Source organism: Piliocolobus tephrosceles, chromosome 8 (genome assembly GCF_002776525.5).
Source record: "Piliocolobus tephrosceles isolate RC106 chromosome 8, ASM277652v3, whole genome shotgun sequence".
Lineage (NCBI taxonomy): Eukaryota > Metazoa > Chordata > Mammalia > Primates > Cercopithecidae > Piliocolobus > Piliocolobus tephrosceles.
The window spans coordinates 124,173,391-124,197,881 of NC_045441.1; the positions used below are offsets into that span (position 1 = coordinate 124,173,391).

Sequence of the window (24,491 nt, forward strand, 5' to 3'; positions counted from 1 at the left end):
TCAATGCCCGCTGGCGTCTCTCTCTGGAAACTCTTTAAAATATCACTTAGTCTCTGATTGTCTTGTAAGAAGGTTAAGGCAGAAGTCTATTCAGCAAGTTTCTAAAAGACTTCCAAGAAAGAGAAATATCTTAATCCAGTTAATCATACACAGGTAAGTAGGATAAGAAGTCAGTCACATATGTGTGGAAAGGTGAGCAGCTATAAATATATATAAGATTAAGTATATTTAAAGCATATTAGAATAAGAGAGAGTAGAAATTTTGTAAAATACTTAGTATAAGATAAGTAGAATATCTTTTTACCCATAAAGATACCTATGGGTAAAATCTTATACTAAGTATTTCTGTTTACCTGTGGGTAAAAAGAAAATCCAAACTGTTTCTAAAGTTATTTAAATTAATGTAAGATGAGAGACTCTAATATCCTGTTTCACTTCAGAAGTAATACCATCTCTTTGGATATTAATTTGTTAGAAGTAGAGTTCCTTTTGACTTGCTTATAAGACAATGAAAGACTGAAGAATTTGTGGCTTAAAAATGTGCAGCATGTTTCATATTTAAGAACTTAAGTTGATATTCATGCCTTATAATCTAGTTTTCTAAAAACTTGTAACTATCATTTAGTGGCTTTATATCAATCTTCTGTTATCAATGAGAACTTATTAGGTAGCAAATGAGAAAAGGGCAATAAATTAACACATAATACATTTTAGTTTGTAATTTCACTATAGTTTGAAGCAGTATGGTTTCTAATAAAAGCAAAATGCTTTGAATGTTTATATTTTAGGTTTTAATATTTTTGTTATAAATGTACTATATTTAATAATATTATAAATACTATTGCTAACATTTTGATGTTTATCCTTCCAGATACAGCAAATAGTATATGTAATTTTGATTAGTTAAGTAATAATCCTACCACTTTAACACCACACTGTCTTACTTTTGAAAGCCTCTTCTATTAATATTAGTCATTTTATCAATCAGTTTGAGGGACTTATTTTTTGTTTTGTTATTTTTATATTGAGTGTTAAATTATATAGACCAAAAGTTGTGTTCTTCAGGAATGTGTAATATATTTTTTCAGATATTTGTTAGAAATTTATCAGAAAAAGTCAATTCAAACTTTGGTAACATTTTTCTCAAGATAATAACTTAATCACCACACTACTCAAGGGTTAAATATTAATTGGCTTCAGCACCAAGTCATCAAGCACTCAATTTTTAACAAATATTTGGGTACTTATTATGTGCATAGCACTGTTTCTAGATGATTTCAAGCATTCCCCATTCTTAACAAGCTTGAATATGAAAAATATAAAAACTTTTCTAGACAAGGGCCAAGCAAACAGTACCAATATCTTTAAGTGGTACCGAAGTTCAAAAAGAGAAGTTCTGTGGCCTTGACAGATTGAAAGGAAGTGAGACATGAGGTCAGTACTGAAGGATGGCAGGTAGTATTTACATTTACAAAGATAAAGAAAGAAGGTATTACAGTCAGAAAGAAAGAAAATATGTGAAATAAAGCAGAGAGATCTTGCTGAAGAAAGTCTTGGGAGTAAGGTAAATTTTGTCCTTATAATGGAAGGCTACTGCAGTCAGACTTTTTTTTTTTTTTTTTCTTTTAGACGGAGTCTCACTCTGTTGCCCAGGCTGGAGTGCAGTAATGCTGTCTCCGCTCACTGCAACCTCCGCCTCCTGGGTTCAAGCAATTCTCCTGCCTCAGCCTCTCGAGTAGCTGGGATTACAGGCATGTGCCGCCACACCCAGCTAATTTTTGTATTTTTAGTAGAAAGGGGGTTTTGCCACATTTGCCAGGCAGGTCTCGAACGCCTGACCTCAGGCGATTCGCCTGTATCAGTCTCCAAAGCATCAGGATTACAGGCATGAGCAACTGCACTTGGCCTGCATTCAGATCTTTATACAGTTAATAAATTATTATAGATTTTAAAAATTGCATATTAATAATATGTGATATAGATAAGAGAAAGCTAGGATATAAGAAATTGTATTTATTTGGATATTACAGTTATAAATCCATAGTTGTACCAATAGAAGAAAAATGCAGAGATAAAAGTTAGTAACTTATCTTTCTTCCTGGCAGACTGATGGAGAAACGAGAGGTTATTTTATACTGTGATCTTCATGGCCATAGTAGGAAAGAGAACATCTTCATGTATGGCTGTGATGGTAGTGACAGATCTAAGACATTATACTTACAGCAGCGAATCTTCCCACTTATGCTAAGCAAAAATTGTCCAGATAAAGTAAGCACCTTTTAAGGTATTAACTCTTCCTTTACCAAATGTTGCCCATGTCAGATAGCAGAATGGTCCACATGGATAATACTGTTCCAAACTGCTTTTTTATTTAGTTAGTTTGACCAGTTTATACAATTGACAATAAGAAAGCAACTATATAGAACTACTTAGTGAGCAATAATTTGAAAATATGGGGGAAAAAGGCAAAAATGCCCCCAAACCTACCACCATAATACCACTGCTCTTTTACCTTTTGAAAACTTCCTCTATTAGTCATTTTTATCAATCAATTTTAGGGTCTTGTTTATTGTTTTAATAGTCATTGAGTGCCTAAATTATACAGATTAAACGTTGTATTCTTAAGAAATGTGTAACAGTTCCTTCAAAGTATTTATTAGAATTTTGCCAGGAAAAAACTTAATCCAATATCCAATATTTTAAAACTATATAGAAACTAGAATGAGAAAAGAATAAAGTATATCATTATTTTCACAAACTATGGAAATATTGGAGACTGATTTACCAAGATGTGAAATTTATATTTTAATCATTCTTTAGGGAAAAGACGGTAACACAGCCAAGAAAATTCGTGCAGACTTTCCCTTAAGTTCTCAACCAACCAATTCAATTATAAAGGACTTACTGAGAAGAACTAATTGTCTTTTGGGGATAATTGGGGCCCAAAGACAAAAAGGACAGGATGATCTGATAAAAATAGCTATTTAAAGAAACTACAGGTTTGTTCCCCAAAGAGGATTCATTTCGTCAGAAAGAAAGACGGGAAAACCCAACCCCATAGCTGAAGCTATTCCTATGTAAATTTATACTGTCAATACTCTTAGGTATAGTTCATTACTCCTATAAAATAATTCTGTGTTACTAAGATATTTTAATGTTTGTCTATTGACATTCTCCTTAGGGTTTTAGATCTCTAACCTGTTGTGCCTTAGATGAAATGGACCAATTTCTTGAACAACTCAAACCACCACTCTGCAGTTTAAACAGGTCTTCCACATCATCTAAAAGTTGCTTAAAACATAGAGGCTTCTATTTCTAGGTTTTCTGTTAAATGTTTCTTATGAAAATACTTTTGAGCCGGGTATGGTGGCTCACGCCTGTAATCCCAGCACTTTGGGAGGCTGAGACAGGCGGAACATGAGGTCAGAAGATTGAGACCATCCTGGCTAACATGGTGAAACCCCGTCTCTACTAAAAATACAAAAAATTAGCTGGGCTTCGTGGTGGGCACCTGTAGTCCCAGCTACTCAGGAGGCTGAGGCAGGAGAATGGTGTGAACCCAGGAGGCGGAGCTTCAGTGAGCCAAGATGTCGCCACTGCACTCCAGCCTGGGCTACAGAGCGAGGCTGTCTCAAAAAAAAAAAGAATCTTTTTGTGCAAATCCACAATTAGAGTTGGAGATTTTGAATACCTCTTACATTAATCTGGAACTGGTAGATAGACAGTAGGCAAGGATCAACCAACTGGATTTGACATTTATAATCACTCTATTAAACAGCAGAATACACATTATATTCAAATGCACATGGAACAGCACCAACATAAATCGCATTCTGGTTTAAAACAACTACTAACAAATTTAAAATAATTAATATCATACAAGTATGTCTTTAAGCGTAATGGAATTAGAGTAAATCAATAAAAGAGGAAAATCTACAAACATGTAGATATTAAACCACATTTCTAAATAATCCTTAGGCCCAAGAGGAACTCTCAAGGAACATTAGAATATAGTTTGACCTGAAAGAAAATGAAAATATGTAACATGAAATTTTATGAAATTCAGCTAAATAATAGCACTTAGAAGAAAATGTACAGCAAGAAATGCTTATATTAGAAACGAATAGGCTGGGTACAGTGGCTCATGCCTGTAATCCCAGCACTTTGAGAGGCCAAGGTGGGCAGATCACTTGAGGTCAGGGGTTCAAGACCAACCTGGCCAACATGGTAAAACCTCGTCTCTACTAAAAATACAAAAATTAGCCAAGCATGGTGGTGTGCACCTGTAATCCCAGCTACTTGGGAGGCTGAGGCAGGAGAACTGTTTGAGCCCAGAAGGCAGAGGTTGTAGTGAGCCAAGGTCGTATCACTGCACTCCAGCCTGGGCAACAGAGTGAGACTCCATCATCTCAAAAAAGAAAAGAACAAAGACTTTGAATTAGTAATCTAAGTTTCCACATTAAGAATAGAAAAAGAAGAGTAAAATAAACCAAGCAGAAGGAAGCAGATAATAAAGATGAGCAGGTCAATGAAATTGGAAAATGAGAAACAATGAAAAAAATCAGTTAAGCAATATTTGTGCTTGGAAAAGATTGGTAAAACTGATAAAACTTTACCAAGATTGATGAAAAAGTAGGAGGAAGAGAAAGAGGAGGAAGGGGAGGCAATGATGGCATAACTTACCAATATGAAGAATGAAAGAGAGGTATCACTACAGACCCTGCAGGCATTAAAAGGACAGTAAGGGGAAATTCAATTCTGTGCACATAAATTTAACAACTTAGATGAAATGAACCCATTCCTTGAAGACTACAAACTACCAAAAGGCACCCAAGGTGAAATAATCTGAATAGTCATGAAAAGCATTCCAAAAAGAAACTCCAGAAAACAAATATCCAGATCCAGTTGGATTCACTGAAGCATTCTACCAAAAATTTAAGGGCGGTCTTTCCCAGGATTACCATACCAACACAAGACAAAGATAGTATAGGAAAAGAAAACTACAGACTAATATCCCTCATGAACATAGATGCAAAAATCCTCACCAAAATATTAGCATATTAAATCCAGCAATATATAAAAAGACTAATATACCATGACCAGATGAGGTTTATCCCAAAATATAAGGCTGGCTTCATATTTGAAAATTAATCATTGTAATCCACTATGTTAACAGTTGAAAGAAGAAAAACAGTGTGATCTCATCAATTGATATAAAAAAAGTTTTTAACACAATTCAGCATCTAGTTATGAAAAAAAAACAACTTTCAGCAAATAAGGAATTAAAGTGTACTTCCTTAACCTGATAAAGGACATCTACAAAAAACTCTACAGCTAACAACATAGTTGATGAAAGACTGAATGTTTTCTGCCCAAGGTCAGGAAGAAGACAAGAATGTCTACTCTTCCTCACTTCATGCAGCGTTGTACTGGAGGTTCTAAGCAGTTCAAAAAGGCAAAAGAAAGGAGAAGGCAGACAGATTGGAAAGAAGTAATGATGGTGGCACAATTATCTACACAGAAAATCCAAAGTGATCCACACACACACACACACACCACCCACACACACACACACACACAAAACTAGAACAAGGGAGTTTAAGCAAGGTCATAAGATACAAAATCAACCCACAAAAAACAATTGCATTTCTGTATACTCACAATGAAAACATTGGAAACCAAAGTTAAAAACAATACCATTTTTATCATAGCTTCAAAATAAACACTTAGTTATAAATCTAACAAAATGTATAGATTCTATATGCTGAAACCTTAAAAATGCTGATGAAATAAATCAAAGGCCCAAAGAAATGGAGACATGTGTTGTATTATGGATTGGAAGACTAAACATAGTAAGATATCAACTCCCCAAGTTGATCTGTAGATTTAACAGTTTCAGACAAAAATCACAGCATAATTGTTTATAGATATAAACAGGCTGATTCTAAGATGGATAAGGAAATATAAAGGAACTAGAATAGGCAAAACACTTTTAAAAAATGAAGTTGAAGGAATCACACTATCAAATTTTACGACAGTATAAAACTACAGTAATAAAAATAGTATGTTAATAGGAACTGTGTAAACACCAAGAGCAGTGGTACAGAATAGCAAGTCTAGTAATAGACCCATATACATACGGCCTTTTGACAAAGGTACACAGGAAATTTAATGGAGAAAGAAACCTTTCAATAAATAAGTGTTGGAACAATTGAACATCCATATAAAAAACAAAAAACTTTCACCTAACCCTCAAACCTTAAATGTAAAACTGTAAAACTTTCAGAAGAAAATATAGAAGAAAATTTTTATGACATGGAATTAGACAAACATTCCTTAGAAAATACCAAAAGCATTATCCATTGGATTGTACTGAATTGATAAGTTGGACATCATCAAAATTAATCCTTTTGCTCTCTGAAAGATCCTGTTAAGCAAATACAAAGATAAGCTCCAGATAGGGGAAATTATTTTCAATCACGTATCTCACAAAGAACTTTTATCCAGAATCACTCAGTAGTAATAAAACAAACAACCAAATAATCTTGAATACACACATTTCCAAAAATGATGTGTGAAGGCAAATAAGCACATGAAAAGGTGTTTGACATCAGTAGCCCTCAGGGAACTGCAAAGTAACTGAGGAGATACAGTTACATACCTGTTAGCATTGCTAAAATAAAAATACTGACAATCCCAAGTTCTAATAAGAATTTGGAATAACTGGAACTCTCATACTGTACATTTTTGTTGGAGATGCAAAATGGTATATCACTTTGAAAAGTAGTTTGTCAATTTCTTATAAAGAAAATTGTACACTTATATCATCCAGCAATCCCATTCCTAGGTATTTGCCCTAGAGAAATGAAAATGTACATTCATATATAAACCTGTACACACAAACATTTATAACAACTCTATCATAATTGCCAAAAGCTGGAAACAACCCAAAATGTCCTTTAACTGGTAAATGGATATACATTTTAATACACCCATACAATGGAATAGTACTTGCCAATAAAACAGAAGGAATATTCACACATGCAACAACTTGGATAAATCTCAAAAGTATTACGCTAAATGAAAGAAGTCTCAAAAGATTACATTCTATATGATTCCATTTATACAGCAGTCTTGAGAAAGCAAATCTATAGTGACAGCAAATCAATGGTGGCCAGGGGTTAGAGGTGGCAGGAGGGTGTGACTATAATTAACCTATTAGGATAATAGAACTGTTCTGTATCTTGAGTGTGATGGTGGTTACAGGAATCTATATATGTGTTACAATTCATAAAATGAGGCTGGGCACAGTGGCCCATACCTGTAATCCCAGCACTTTGGAAGACCAAGGCAGGAGGACCGCATGAGGCCAGGAATTTGAGACCAGCCTGGGCAACATAGCAAGACCCCATTTCTGTGAAGAAAATACAAAACTAGCTACGTGTGGTGGTAAGTGCTTGTGGTCTCAGCTATTTGGGAGACTGAGATAGGAGGATAGCTTTGAGCCCAGGAGTTTGAGGCTGCAGTGAGCTATGATAGCACCACTGCACTCCAGCCTGGGTGACAGAGAGAGATCCTGTGTCAAAAACCAAAACAAAAAGATGTATAGAATGAAACACAAAAAGTCAATTTTATTGTATGTTACTGAAAAAATTGCACCTCAAAAAATTTCTTTGTAGACAATCTTTCAGGACATAATTTCAAATGATCTTTCATATGAAGATAAAGAATATTTTTGAACATCTCCAACACTAATCTTCATTCCTAACATGAATGAAGATTGAATCTCTTCCTATAACCTTTTTAAAAGTATAAAATTTTATCCCAACAGCATCAAGAATTAATCAACTTTTGGAAGCAACCTAAGTGTCCATTAGCAGATGAATGGATAAAGAAAATGTGGTACATATACAGAATGGGTACTATTCAGGCATAAAAAAGAATGAGATTCTGTCGTTTGCAACAATATGGATGGAACTGGAGATCACTGTGTTAAGTGAAATAAGCTAGGGACAGAAAGACAAACTTTGCATGTTCTCACTTATTTGTGGGAGCTAACAATGAAAACAATTGAACTTGTAGAGACAGAGAGTAGAAAGATGGGTACTATAAGCTAGGAAAGGTAATGGGGGAGGGCAGAAGTGGGGATGGTTAATGGGTACAAAAAATAGAATTAATAAGAACTAATATTTGATAGCACAAGAGGGTGACTATAGTCAATAATAATTTAATTATACATTTTTTAAAAAGTAAAAGTATAATTGGATTGTTTGTAACACAAAGGATACATGCTTGAGGTGATGGATACCCTATTTACCCGATGTGATTATTACACACTGCATACCTCTATCAAAATATATCATGTACACCCTATATATAAACCTACTATGTACCTGCAAAAATTAAAAAGGAACTGATTTTGAATATATATTATATAAAGATATATACATATCTCTCCATAAAAATAGAAAGTAAATTTTATTGCAGAAGTTAGAATCTCTAGTTCTCAGAAATGTGAACATATCATCCCTAAAATGAGATATTTCCATGGTCAGAAAATAAAAAGTAACTCCTGAAGCTTTAGTGAGAATTATAGACTTTGCATAACCACTTTCATTTTTAATACTACTTTCAAAAAAAGATATTGGTACCAGAACGAGTCTCATTTTTATTTGCCGCTTTTCAGTTTTCATTCTCAGCTTGCAAGTTTAATGTCCAGAAGAGCAAAGAAGGAACAGGAAGAGTGGTAATGTGGAAAATGGGAATCAGGAACAGCTTTACCATGGAGGCCACCTTTTGTGGATCTACTCTGGGTAAGACCAAGGGTTCTCATTCACAGCTCTCAAAGCTTTAAACCAAACATACATAATTTAATGTAAATGTAATAGTACAGACAACAGCACTTTCTTCCTATTTAAATAATACTAATATTTAATCAATTCTATAAACAGGATGAATAAACTCCCACAATATGGTATCTCTATTTCCTAATTTCCCTTTGTTTAGAAACGAAGATTTAAGCATATAGAATATTCTAATTGGTTGTTTCATATGGTAATCTTTAAATGCTTGTTATTTTTAAGGAGGTATCTACAGATTTTTTTTAAAATATTTTTTATTGGATTTGCTATTTGCAAGGCAAAATGGACTTTTGGGAGTCAATATATGTTTAAATGAAAGCACTTGGTTCCCTGAACAAAAAATTAAAGTGTGCTTTGTAGTCCCATTTAAGAAATCTTTTAGTTACATCTAGCATATCCTAACATGGTTAGAATACTCCATTTTAAAATAATTGTCACATTATCAGAAAAATGTATCAACTTAAAAGCTCTAGAAATCCACATATGTACTTTCCAGCTAGTTTTAAAAGCACTTTGAAACTGATATAACATTATTTGTGATGATGAAAATCTTTTCTCATAAAATCTTTACACGAGTTTTTCTCAAAGTGATTATTACCACCATTTCTAACTGGCAACCAAATATTCTATAACTGTCTTACTGAATTTTTCTCTGCCTTTACAACATATACTAATGTGTGTTAAATCAGCTTTGGTCCAGATGGTGGAAAAGGGACAAGGGAAAGCAATGAGCTGTTAAATAACCTGCCCTGGAGAAGAAAATCCAAAGAACAGGATATGGAATCATATCAATGTTTTGTTTATACTCTGTTTTGCAATGTACCTGCTAAGAAAAATTATTAACTTACCCTCAAGGGTGGATAAACTTATGGATGTTTTAGGTAATAAACGAGGCACTCATTTCAGCACAAAAGACCTGGAATCAATGGGATATCATTTTTGTGATTCTCTCTTGGACTATTGTGATCCCGACCGGACCAAGGTAAGCAAAGTGCATTTGGTAATGCATCAGACTCCAGCCTATCAGATACCATAAGCTGACTATGGGCCTATGCAGTGCTTGCCTTTTAATGTCCCAACAGTGTTGCTGGGGGTTTGGCACTTAATTTGCCAGTAACAGTTGTTCCTGGTGTCTATAAATACTCAAATAGTTTATTTAGGAAATAAAGTTATTTTGTAATGAGCTCATGTATTATTTTTCCCTAGTATTATCGGTGCCTGAAAGAATTAGAAGAAATGGAAAGACATATAACACTGGAAAAAGTCTTTGAGGATTCAGACACTCCTGTGATAGACATTACATTGGATCTAGAGTCTAGGTAACTCAAGGCTACTGAAGTAATGCAATTTGTTGTGCTGTTTTACTATGTGCTTCATAATTATACCAGCATTTTATTGTCAATTCTCAACTGAAAATGCCAACTATAAGTGGTGGAAAATTTCTTCCATGTCCATTATTTTGGCCAGACTTCATTAAGACTTCATTTATTATTTTTTTCAAGTAACATAAACGTTACTATGTACAGCATACTAGGTGTGAAAGACATATGAAATTGGTTTTTGTTTGGTTATTGTTTTTGTTTTTCTCTTTCTTTTTAATATACTTCATTTTAGTTTTTTAGAGCAGTTTTAGATTCACAGCAAAAAGGAATGGGAAGTACAGAGAGTTCCCATATATCCCCTACGAGAGTGGTACTTATTTACAGTTCATGAGTGTACACTGACACATCTTTATCATCCAAAGCCCACTGTATATGTTAGGCTTCACTTTTGGTGTTAATTCTGCAGGTTTAGACAAATGTATAATATACGTATTCACTATTACAGTATGATACAGAGTGTTTTCACTGTATGGATTCACCCTAAGAACCCATCTATTCAACCATCTCTCCCTACTAACCCCTGGAAACCACAGATATTTTAAACTGTCTCCACAGTTTTGCCTTTTCCAGAATGGCATATAGGTAGGAGCACACAGTATGTGGCCTTTTCACAATGGCTTCTTTCACTTAGTAATACGCATTTAAGTTTCTTCCATCTCTTTTCATGGCTTAATAGCTCATTTATTTTTAGCACTCAGTAATATTCCATTGTCTTAATGTACCACAGTTCATATATCAGTTTACCTACTGAAGGATATCTTGGTTGCCTCCAAGTTTTGCCAATTATAAATAAAGTTGCTGTATACATCCATGTGCAGGTTTTTGTATAGACATAAGTCTTTGACTTCTTTGAGTAGATATCAAGGAGCATGGTTGCTAGACAGTATGATAAGAATATGTTTCATGGCTTTTCTTCTTCCAGCATTGGAGTCAATGTTACCTCTTCATTTTTCATTTTATTGTGGTAAGAACACTTAGCATGAAATTTACCATCTTAAATTATTTACCATACAATATTTTATTTTTGATACAATATTGTAGAGCAGATCTCTAGAGTTTACTCATCTTGCTTAACTGAAATATTTTGCCCTTTAATTAGACAGTCCCATTCCCCCACAACCCTCTAGAAACCACCATTTGACTTTTATTTTCTGAATTTGACATTTTAGATATTTCATAAAAGTGAAATCATGCAGTATTTGTCTTTCTGTGATTGGCTTATTTCACTTAGTGTAATGTCCTAGCTGTTTATCCATGTTGTTAACATATTGCAGAATTTCCTTCTTTTTTAAAGCTGAATAGGAAGCCACTGTATGGATATGCCATCTTTTCTTTATCCATTCATTTGTCAAAAGATATTTAGGTTGTTTCTACATATTGGCTATTGTGAATAGTGCTGCAATGAAAATGGGAGTGCTAATGTCTAGATTTCAGTTCTTTTGGATAAATACCCAGAAGACTGCTGGATCATATGGCAGTTCTATTTTTAGACTTTCTGAGGAACCTCTGTGCTGTTTTCAGTAGCAGCTGCACTGTTTTGTATTCCCACCACAGTGTACAAGGGTTTCAATTTCTCCACATGCTCCCTAACACTTGTCTTTTGGTTTTTTTGATGACAGCCATCCTGACAGGCAAGAGGTGATATCTCATTGTGTTTTAATTTGCATTTCCCTGATAAACGATGTTGAGCACTTTGTCACATACCTGTTGACCAGTGTGTCTTTCTTACTGTAGAAATATCTATTCAAGTACTTAGCCCATTTTATAACAAAATCAGGTTATAGGGGGTTTTGCTATTAAGCTGAAGGAATTCCTGATATATTTTGGAGACTACCCCTTATCAAATGTATAGTTTGCGCATTTTTTTTCCATTCTGTAGGCCACTTTTTCACTCTATTGTGTCCTTGGTTGTACAGAAGCTTTTTAGTTTGATGTAGCCCCATGTGTTTATTTTTGGGTTTGTTGCTTATGCTTTTGGTGTTGTATCTATGAAATCTTTGCAGAGATCAGTGCCGTGGAGCTTTTCCCCTACGTTTCTGGAAGTTTTGTAGTTTCAGGTCTTATATTTAAGTGTTTAGCCCATTTTGAGTTGATTTTTTTTTTTGTACAGTATCCAATTTTATTCTTTTGCATGTGGATATCCAGTTTCCCAGCATTATTTGTTGAAGATAGTATTCTTTTCCCATTGTGTATCCTTAGCACCCTTATTGAAGATTATTTGGTCATATATGTGTGGACTTATTTTGGGGCCCTGTATTCTATCCTGTAAGTATAGATGTCTCTCTCTCTTTGTCAGTGTCATACTCATTTGATTACTGTAGCTTTGTGATATTAATTTGAAATCAGAGAAAGTGATGACTCCAGCTTTGTTCTTTTTTCTCAGGATTGATTTGATTTGGCTATTCATGGTGTTTGGTGATTGCATATGAATCACAGAACTGTTTTTCCTATTTTTTGTAAAAGGTGCCGTTGGGATTTTGATAGTGTTTGTATTGAATGTGTACATCACTTTGAGTAGTATGGGCATTTTAACAATATTAACAATATTAAGTCTTCTGATCCACCAACAGGGGATGTCTTTCCATTTATTTCAGTCTTCTTTAATTTCTTTTATCAGTGTTTTGTAGTTTTCATTATACACGTCTTAGTTAGGTTTATTCCTATTTTATTCTTTCTGGTGCTATTGTAAATGGGATATTTTCCCAATCACCTTTTCAGATAGCTCATTATTAGTATATAGAAACATAATGGATTTTTGTATGCAGATTTTGTAACCTGTAACTTTGTGAGTTTATTTATTAGTTCTCACAGATTTTTTTAATGGAGTCCATAGGGTTTTCTATATACATATATAAGATTATGTCCTCTGGAAACGGGGACAATTTTATTTCTTCATTTCCAGTTTACGTGCCTTTTCATTTGTTCTTTTGCCTAATTGCTCTGGCTTGGACTTCCAGTATTATGTTGAATAGAAGTGGCAAGGTGAGCATCCTTGCCTTGTTCCTGATCTTAGGGTAAAAGCCTTCAGTTTTTCATGATTAAGTATGCTGTTAGCTGTGGGCTTTTCATATATGGCCTATATTATGTTGAAGTGCTTTCCTTCTATTCTCAGTTTGTTGAGGAAAGGATGTTGAACTTTGTCAAGTGCTTTTTCTCTATTGAGAGGATCATGGATTTTTATCCTTTATTCTGTTTGATGGTTTATCACATTAATTGATTTGCATATATTGAACCATCCTTGCATCCCAGGAATAAATCCCACCTAGTCATGGTGGACAATCTTTTTAATGTGTTGTTACATTTAGTTTTCTAGTATTTTCTTGAGAATTTTTGTATCTATGTTCATGAAGGATATTAGCCTGTGGCTTCCTTTTCTTGTGGTATCTTTATCTAGATCTTTGGTATCAGGTTAATGTTAGTCTCCTAAAATGAACTGAAAGTTCGCTCCTCTTCTATTTGAGTTTGAGAAGGATTGGCATTAATTATTCTTTAAACGTTGGATAGAATTCACCAATGAAGCCATCTAATCCTGGGCTTTCTTTGTTGGGAGATTTTCAATTACTGATTAAATCTCCATAATAGTTATAGGCCTGTTCAAACTTTCTATTTATCCAAAATTTAGTCTTGGTAATTTGTATGTTTCTAGGAGTTTATCTGTTTCATGCAGATTATTTAGATTGATGTTATACAACTGTTCATAACAGTCTCTTATGATTCTTTTTATTTCTGTAGTATCAACTATAAAGTTTCCTCTTTCATTTTTTATTTTATTTGAGTCTTCTCCATTTTTCATAATTAGTTTAGCTAAGAGTTTGTCAATTTTGGCTTTTCAAAAAACTAATTCTTAGTTTCACTGATTTTTTTCTATTGTTTTTCTATTTTCTATTTTATTTCTGCTTTAATCTTTGTTTTTCCTTTCTTCCACTAATTTTGGGCTTAGTTTGTTCTTTTCTATCTCCTCAAGGTATAAAGTTAGGTCGTTTATTTGAGAATCTTTATTCTTTTTTAAACATAAACAGTTATCACAATAAATTTCCCTCTTAGTACTGCTTTTGCTATATCCCATTAATTCTGGTATATTATGTTTTCATTTTTTTCTCAAATTTTTCTTAATTTCCTTTTTTATTTCTACTTTGACCCAACCATTGTTCAAGATTGTGCTGTTTAATTCCTTTATGCTTGTGAATGTGAATATTCCAGTTTTCCTTCTGCTATTTATCTAGTTTCACCCCATTATGGTCAGTAATGATACTTGTTAAATTTGTTAAGGCTTGTTTTGTGGCCTAACATGTGATCTGTCCTGGAGAAAGTTCCAGATGTGCTTGAGAAGACTATGTAGCCAGCTGCTGTTGGGTACAATGTTCTGTATATGTCTGTTAGATCCATTTGGTCTATAATGTTGTTTGAGCCCTCTGTTTCCTTATTGATCATCTATGTCAATATTCTATTATTGAAATGAGGTATTGAAGTCTCCTGCTATCATTATATTGCCGTTTCTCTCTTCGGTTCTATCAATGTTAGCTTTATATATTTAGGTGCTCTGATGTTGGCTGCATATATATTTGTGATTGTTGTATCTTCACAGCATATTGACCCTTTTATTTGTTATATCTTCCTAGTAGATTGACCCTTTTATCATTATATAATATCCTTCTTTGTCTCTCATGCCAGTTTTTTACTTAAAGTCTACTTTATCTGATATAACTATAACTATTCTTGCTCTCTGTTAGTTGCCATTTTAGCATGGAATATTTTCCCATTCCTTAATTCAGCCTATGTATGTCCTTAAATCTAAAGGGAGTATCTTGTAGATAGATTGTAGTTGGATCCTCTTTTTTTAATCCATTCAGCCATTCTGTGTCCTTTGATCCAGTTTAGTCCATTTATATTTAAGGTCATTATTGATAGAAGATTTACTATTGCCATTTTGTTGTTTTCTATTAGTCTTATAGTATTTTTTTTCTTTTCTTCTCTTCAAATTATTTCTTATGCTGTCACTACCCACAGAGAAGTGAGATGACACAAAAGCAGTATAATAAAAGGTAATGAATAATAACTGGGAAATTCAATACCAGGGGAATATAGTTGGAAGAAAGAATGTACTAATTTTATAAGCTCCCACTTATAGGTGAGTACAGTACTTACAGGAAAGGTAAAACAAATGTATGATTCTTCCCTTATATTTACACATTTTTCAGTCTTGAGTTAGTGCCCCTGCAACTTTCCCTGGTGACTAATATGTTTGTTTCCAGATGCAGAGTATCATTTTGAGCTCATGAGTTTGTTTATATAATATTTGATGTACTCTAATCAATTTCAGTCATTATTATTTGAATGCTCAAATTTTCCCCAACCTTGACAATACAAGACCGATTAAGTTGGCCTGTGTTTTTTGACATGACTCTCATAGTCTTCAGTAACTTTCAGCCATGATAGGATTTCCCAGGCTGATCTTGTACATTTCCTGCACCAGAACTGGAATCTACCATTTCTCTCAGAAGTCCTGGTTCTTTTCAGTGAAAAGGGATATTTAGATAACATAGCCTAGATGATAGTTATTTTTCTAGTTTTTTTCCCCAGGGGATTGAGTTAGGAAATATGTATTTTCATGAGAAAAAATCTTCACTTCATAATTATATTTCCAGTTCAAATTTAAGATTATAGAACTTATTCTTCCTTATTTTTTATACTTCTCTTTTCTCTTATACTGAAAAATCTTCATTCCTAATTACTTTAGGGTAAATATTTACCTACTTCTTCCTTTTCCTATCATATACCCATAATAATGCCACCAATAAAATGACTAGTGAATGCAGTTTAACATTTCTTTGTAATTCTTTTTAAGCTTCGTATAAAGTAGTTTTTAAAAGGGGAGAGATTATTTTCTCTATGTGGCTATGCCAGCAGTCTGACAGTTAAGTGTCTTTGTTTTTGATTATATTAATTTTTAGAAATAACTTTAATTTTTTTGTTTTTAAATTATATAACATGTTTACATAAGAACATCAAAACTATATAACAGGGAACATTCAAAAAAGTGTTGATTCTACCCCATCTCTCCTTCTCTACTCTGTTTCCTTCCTTGTTCCATGTGTAACTATTTTCATTTTTTTTACTTATTCTTTGTTTTACTTTGAAAATATGAGTGAATAACTACATATTTTCATATCCTGCACCTTATACAAAAGGTAGTATACCATCAGTGTTGTTCCATATCTTGCTCTTTTCACTTACAATACTCTGGAAATCACTGTAGATTTTTCAGTACATAGGGGTTTTCCTTATTTCTGTGTAGTACTCCACAGTGTGGGCATATCATAATTTACTCAGTCTATCCTCTATTGATGGAACATTTGAAAATAACCTACTTTTTCCTATTAGTATTTCTTTCATAGATTCAGGGGGGTATATGTGAGGGCTTGTTACATGGATTTATTGCATAATGCTGGGGTTTGGGCACCCATTGAACCCATCACCCAAATTGTGAATATAATGCCCAACAGGTGGTTTTTTAACCCCTCTCCTCCACCTTCCTCCTGACTCTTGGAGTCCCCAATGCCTGTTGTTTCCATCTTTATGTCCATGTATACCCTTTGTTTAGCTCCCACTTGTAAGAGAGAACATGCGGTATTTGAAAACGATTTACTTTTAAATGTGGTTCTAAATTAGGATAAGAGATAGAAGTGAGATCAAATAAGATAATGTGTAAGTAAATCCTCTATAACTTTGTGCTGTAAAATACTATATAAATAATATATATCATATGTTATCTATCTAGAATACCTTTTAAGAAATTCAGGAATTTATGGTAAATTGGGACATAAACTTGATTTCCTAGGACCAATCAATATTCTACAGGAGTCTGGAGTCTGTTTTTTGAGGTTGCAGAATCATTCCATGTTGGTTATTTTGGAAACTTTGTAACATCTGATACACATTGAAGAAAGCTTCATCCTTACATGTGCAGAAATATTACAAATGTGCTACTTATGTATATTGCCCTTTTTAAAAAGGAACATAATCACCATCTACTTTTTCCAGAGATATAAACCAATTTCAAATGAAAGCATCGAAATATTTTAAGAACTTTGCATGCAGAAACATGTAGAAGGCATAGCTTCATTCTATGCTTAAGAAAGCAAGGCCACACCAGTAGTGATGGGTGAAGCTGACTTTCAGGGCAATAAAAGGAAGAACTCCCTAATAATGAGTCTGAGAAGGGTTAGTGGAAAGTAGTTAGTACCTTATAGAAAGGATTGAGCCAGGCTGGGCATGGTGGCTCACACCTGTAATCCCAGCACTTTGGGAGGCCGAGGCAGCAGATCACCTGAGGTCGGCAGTTTGAGACCAGCCTGACTAACATGGATAAACCCCATCTCTACTAAAAATACAAAATTAGCCAGGCATGGTGGCACATGCCTGTAATCCCAGCTACTCGGGAGGCTGAGGCAGGAGAATCGTTTGAACCCAGGAGGCAGAGGTTGTGGTGAGCCGAGATCGTGCCATCATTGCACTCCAGCCTGGGCAACAAGAGCAAAACTGTCTCAAAAAACAAAATGAAACAAAACAAAACAAACAGAAAGGATTCAGCCAAAGCTGGAGGACCATCTGCTATGGGACTTAATAAAATAATTCCTATTTGTGAGAAAGATTTAGTTAAATTATTCCTGAGGCCTAAAAAATTATGATTCTAATGGATACTGTCAATTTAATAATTCATCTTAATAAAAACATTTCTAATAAATAGGAAATAGACATTTAAAATACAGCCTACCAATCAATGTCTTTGATTTTTAGAAGAATAAGTGTATATTAAATAGAAAATACTATTATAAAGCAATTTAAAACATAGACCTTTCAGTATAGATGCCTACTGTGTCATAAAATCAAGGCTGATATGAACAAGTTATGATATATTAATTATTATTTAAAAATTTGTTTACTTTTATTTTTTCATAAATTTGGTTACCTTCTATGATGGCATAAGTGAAACACATCAAGTCAGTATTGAGAAACCCTTAACTTTCTAACCATATGTGGCAGCCTTCTATATAATTTTAGGAGTTTCCATATTACAAATGAGGAGTTTAAGGCCTGCAGTGAATTAACCTCAGCGTGTCCTCTTGCCTTTGGCTCTCTTTAAGCTGGATCTAACACAGAAATAAAGATAAGTAAATTTACCTGGAGGGCCATTTTATAAGTACCTTGTAGCTGTGTCTGAGAAGCAAAGTAAAATAAAATCCATTGGAACTTAAATTGTGAGTGCAGAGGAGAAATTTTCCAAATGAAACTTAAATTCCTTTTATAGCTGCTGCTTAAAAAGGAGCATTGTGTTTCAAAATAAGGAAATGTAGAAGTTTCTTTGATTTAAAAGCATTGATACATTTTCTGATTTGCAATGGAAAATATTTCCTTACAGAGAATACAATAGTGCCACTAGAACAAGTAATATTTTATAATTAATATAAAAAAGATAAAGCAACCTTAAAAGGTATCTTGTTTAATGAAAAAATGTTTTCTAATGCACATTCATTCAGATACTGCGGTAAATATAATAAACTAGTTATGTAGTTTCTTAGCCAAAAAAGGAAAATATTTAACGGTAGGTAATTAAAATATGCTTAAAAACATAAATATGTGTGTATACATATTACTGTAGTTATAAAAATATGCATGCACACATATATTTGTATGTCTGTCTGTTTATTTCCAAAATACAACCCAGAGAGTTTTCTTATTTATCAATCTGTATAGCTTCTTATTTGCTTCTCTTATTGTCTTACTCTGTTTAATGTTGCTACAACAGAATACCTAATCTGGGTAATTTATAAAGAAAAGAGGTTTCTTTAGCTCATGGTTTTGCAGGTAAGGAAGTACAAGCACGATGGTAGCACCTGCTCAGTTTCTGGTGAGGGCTTTTCATGCTGCATCATAACATGGCAGAGAAGGTCAAAGGGGAAGTGCACACAGGCGAAGAGGCAAAAACCCAAGGGGCATCTTTGCTTTATAATAACCCACTCTTGTGGGAATGAATCCATCACCACAACAACTAATCCAGTTTCACAAGAGTGAGAACCAGGTCATTTGTAAGGGACCCACCCCCATGACCCAAACATCTCCCACTAGGCCCTACCTCCCAACACTGGCACATTAGGAATCAAATTTCAATATGAGTTTGAGTGGGGACAAAGCATAAGGGCTAAACCATATTATAGCACTTGTCTTACTGTATTAGCTAGAACTTCCAGTATGATACTGAGTGGAAGAGCTATGAGAAGATATCCTTGTCCTGTCCCCAGTCAAAGCAGGAAAGCATCTAGCTTCTCACTATTATGTATAATGTTAGCTATAGGGTTTCTGTAGATACCAAGTTGAACAAGTTTCCCACTACTTTGTTAGCTGAGAGTTTTTGTCATGAATATGTGTTGGATTTTGTCAAATGCTTTTTCTCCACCTATTGATATAATTTTTTTTCTGCTTTAGCCTGTTAAAGTGACGGATTACATCAACTGATTTTTGAATGTTTAAACAGCCTGGCATACCTAGAATAAATCCTACTTGGTCATGGTTTATAATTCTTTTTATTCCTTGTTGGACTCAATGTGCTAATATTTTCTCAAAGATTTTTGCACCTGTGTTCCTAAGACATATTGGTGTAGTTTTTCTTTCTGACAGTATCTTTGTCTGCTTTTGGTATTAGGATAATGCTAGCCTTTTAGAAAAAGTAAGTGTTCTCTCTGTTTCTATTTTCTGGAACAGATTTTAGAAAACTAATATTATTTTTTCCTTAAATGTTTGGTAGAATCCACAATACACCATCTGGGACTTGTGCTTTGTTTTGCAGGGTCACTAATTATCAATTCGATTTCTTTAATTGATATAGATCTAGTAGATCCATATATCTATCTATTAGATCTATGTATCTCCCAGTGTGAGTTCTGGTAGATTGTGTCTTTCAAGAAGCTGGTCTATTTCATCTAAGCTATAAAATTTGTGAGGACATAGTTGTTACTACTCCTTCTTTTTCTCTTTAATTTCAATCGCATCAGTAGTGATGACCCCTCTTTTATTTCTGATGTTAGCAGATTGTGTCCTTTCTTTTTTCTTGGTTAACCTGGCTAGGGATGTTTCTATTTTATTGATCTTTTCAAAATAGCAGCATTGTTTTCATTGATTATTGATTCCCTGTTTTCAGTTTCTCTGATTTTTAAATTATTTCTTTTTTTCTGCTTGCATTACGTCTCTATTTCTCCTTTCTCTGATTTCCTAATGTGGACACTTGGGTTGTTCATTTTAAAGCTTTCTTCTTTTCTGATATATGCATTAAATGCTATAAATTTCCCTGTAAGCACTGCTTGTGCACCATTCTACAAATATTGATAAGTTGTATTTTAAATTTAATTTAGTTAAAATATTTATCTTTGTTCACACTGGACATGATTATCGATGTAGAAAATATCAAAGAATTTTTTAAAACCCTGAAACTAATACTTATAGAAAGATTTAAATATACAAGGTTAATATACAATTGCCTTTCAATATACCAGCCACGAACAATTGGAATTTAAAATTAAAAACAAAATACCATCTACACTAGCACAAAAATTTAAAATACTTGGATTAAAGCTAACAAAATATGTGTAAGATATATATGAGGAAAATTACAAACTCTGAGGAAAGAAATCAAAGAGGATCTAAATAAATGGAGAGAGAGTTTGTGTTCATAGATAGGAAGACAATATTGTTAAGATGTCAGTTCCTCCTGGCATGATTTTTGACTCAATGTAATTCCAGTCAAAATCCCAGAAAGTTATTTTGTGGCTATAGACAAACTAATTCCAAAATTTGTATGAGTGTGCAAAAGACCTGAAATAGCTAACAAAGAAGGACAAAATCTAAGGACCTACACTACTTGACTTTAAGACTTACTATAAAGCTACACAATTAAAACAGTGCAGTACTAAAGAACAGACAAATGGACCAATAAAACAAAACAGAAATATATCCAATATATTTGTCACCGCTGACAAATATAGTCAATGGTGTTTGAAAAAAGAGCAACAAAAATCCCTAGTTAAATGGAGAAATAAGTCTTTTCAACAAATGTTACTGGAACAACCGGACATCCACAGGCAACAATGTGAACTAGAAGCAACTTTACACCTTTCACACAAATTAACTCCAAATGAATTATAGACCTAGGTGTAAAATACAAAACTATAAAACTCCTAGGAGATAACATAGGAGGAAATCTAAACTCTCTTGAATTTGGTAATGACTGTTTAGATATGACAAAATCATGATCCATGAAAGAAAAAAATTAGTAAGTCTAAAGATGCTTGACACGTGAAAAAAATAAAAATGAAAGATGCTTGACATCATTTTCATTAGGAAATTGCAGATTAAAACAACAGTGAAATATCATGACACATCTATTACAATGGCTAAAATCCAAAGCACTGACAATACCAAATGCCAGTGAGGATGAGGAGCAACAAGAACTCAACACTTGATCCAGCGATTGCATTCATAGAGCAGCTTTATTCATGATTGCCAAACACTGGAAGCAACCAAAATGTCCTTCAGTAGGTGAATGGATAAAGAAACATATGTTCAGACAATGAAATGTTATTCAGTGATTTTTTTAAGTGAGCTGTCAAACCATAAAAATATATGGCAGAGCTTTAATTCATATTGCTAAGTGAAAAATGTAAGTCTGAAAAGGCCACATATTATATGATCCCAACTATATGACACTGGGTTGCCAGAAGTTCTGGGGAAAGGAAGGATGAATAGATGGAGCACAGAGGAATTTTAGGGCAGTTAAACTACTATTTATGATACTGTAATGATGGAGATATATCATTATAAAGTTGTCAAAACTCATAGAATGTATACCAGAAGAGTCAACCCTAAGGTAAACTATAATTTTTAATAATGTATCAGTGTTGTTTAATCAGTTGTAACAAATGTACCACATACTATCAGATGTCTAATTTACAAATGTACCACCTACTATAATTTAGGAAGCTATGCAGGGAATCGGGGCATGTGTATGGGAACTCTGTACTACCTGCTCAATTTTTCTGTAAACCTAGAACTTTTCTAAAAACATAAATTATATTAATGTAAAAATATACATAAAAAATACAACCCAGAAATGTTTTCTTTCTTGTATTGGCTCTCAAGCAAAAAAAAAAAAATTTCCTACCATTGCATTAACTGATGATAATTAGAAATAGATTTGTTTGACCCTTTTTTCTTGAGGTACTATGTTTCATATGGTGTTGCATTGCTTTATGTAGAATAGATATAGTGATATAAAAATAAATGAATTTTAAGAGGTATTGATACCCATGACATCTAGGAAACTCCCCTGATATCGCACTTATTCATTAACATATTAACAAATCTTACTGAGTTCCTACTATATGCCGAGCACTATTTCCACACTGGTGATTGAGCAGGGAGCCAGACTGAAAAAAAGAAATCTACTTTTCTGGAGCTTACATTCCATTAACACATTCCCAAACCTTTACATCTCTCCACACATTCAACAAAAACCCTCTAAGTTGTCTGGAACTACTAAACATCTAAACCACCTTTGTAAACATTCTTCCTCTTCTTCTTCTTCCCCACCACCCCCCTACCACTCCTCCGAGACAGAGTTTCGCTTTTGTTGCCCAGGTTGGAGTGCAATGGCACAATCTTGGCTCACTGAAACCTCCGCCTCGTGGGCCCAGGCGATTCTCCTGCCTCAGCCTCCTGAGTAGCTGGGATTACAGGCATGTGCCACCACGCCCAGCTAATTTTTGCATTTTTAGTAGAGACGGGGTTTCACCATGTTGGTCAAGCTGGTCTAAAACTCCTGACCTCGGGTGATCCACCTGCCCTGGCCTCCCAAAGTGCTAGGATTATAGACGTGAGCCACTGCGATGAGCCACTTCTTATAATTAGAACTTTTCAACCATTCAAGTAAGAGAATAAAAGCAACAGCTGAAATTTTAAGATGCCACCAAAACATTGTGTAAACCAAAATTATTTTTTTTTTTGTAGTAGCCGAGGCTCTGACAGTTCAGAATCCATTGACTCTCTGACTGACCTTCTCAAGTTAACTTCTCAGGTATGACTGAATATTTTTGCTTATATGTGGATATGCTGTGTAGGTACTGTTCTTATTGTGACTAATAATCAGGTAAAAAATTGCAGATATGTCATTATTTTATCATCATTGTTACTTATTTTCTAACTATGTACATATTTTAAATCATAGAATTATTTAACCTTAGGGTTTCTTATTCCAACATCCTTGCTTTATAGATGAGGATACTTAAGATCCATAGAGATGAAATTATTTCTTAAAAGCCATACAACTTGTTAGTGACAGAGGTGGTAGCCTAACATACATTACCTGACTGCTTAATTTATAAATTTATTATTTAACTATGTGTTGAGCTCCAACTACTTATCAGACACTGGCTGAGTGTTGGGGATAGAGCAGTGAACAAAATGAGACAACAGCTTTCCCTTTGTTATCTTACATTCTGGCAGGGGGAGATACAAAATAAAGAAGGTAAGTAAAATACATGATGTCTTACATGGGGATAAGTGCCTAAGGAGTAAAAAAGCAGGAGGGGGAATAAAGAGTTTAAGTGGATATCGCAGTTTTGGATAGAAGCTACCAAAGTAAAAGATAAATACTTAAGTAAGAATTCAAAGGAAATGAGGGACAAGCCAAGTAGATACTAGGTATATTAACTACTTTTTGGTACATAACAACTTCAAAACCTCAGTGGCTTACAACAAGCTTTTATTTCCTCACTCATGGGTCTGCAGGTTGGCTCTATTAGACATGGGTTGGGTCAGCTCATCTTGGATTCAGGCTACAGGTTGAGTTCAGTCATGTTCCACATGTTTCTCATTTGCTTGGGCTAGAGAATACACAGGGAAGATCCTATGGTGAAAACCCGGAGTATACAAGGGGAAACCAAGCAATATAATCCCTAACACACACTGTTAATAGTCTACCTCAAAACCTTTTTCCAGTGACCCAATCTGTTAGGCAGATTTTCTGTCTTTCAAACTATCACTTGAGACAGTTTTACTAAATGTATCACTTCTTCATAATTTGTGTCATAATTCTTCTTTAATTCATTTGTTTTTAGTAAGTAAAAATTGCATGTATTTATTGTATATGACACATTTTTTTGAAATATGTATACCTTGTGGAATGGTGAAATTGAGCTAA

At 34.0% G+C, this 24,491-nt stretch overlaps 1 protein-coding gene across 7 annotated transcripts in view; it reads left to right on the forward strand.

Annotated features, from left to right (window-relative positions):
- AGBL3 (ATP/GTP binding protein like 3) overlaps positions 1 to 24,491 on the forward strand; it is a 121,710-nt gene that overhangs the window by 41,710 nt on the left and 55,509 nt on the right. For 4 of the 7 annotated variants that reach the window (XM_023190077.3, XM_023190076.3, XM_023190075.3 and 1 more), the window contains 2 exons: positions 8,687 to 8,813; positions 9,743 to 9,843. In XM_023190077.3, coding sequence (XP_023045845.1) covers positions 8,687 to 8,813; positions 9,743 to 9,843 — 228 coding nt within the window. Of the gene's footprint in view, positions 1 to 2,105; positions 2,269 to 8,686; positions 8,814 to 9,742; positions 9,844 to 10,067; positions 10,181 to 23,299; positions 23,367 to 24,491 lie in introns of all 7 variants that reach the window. The other 3 variants (XM_023190073.3, XM_031936073.1, XM_023190074.3) reach the window with 2 other exon arrangements.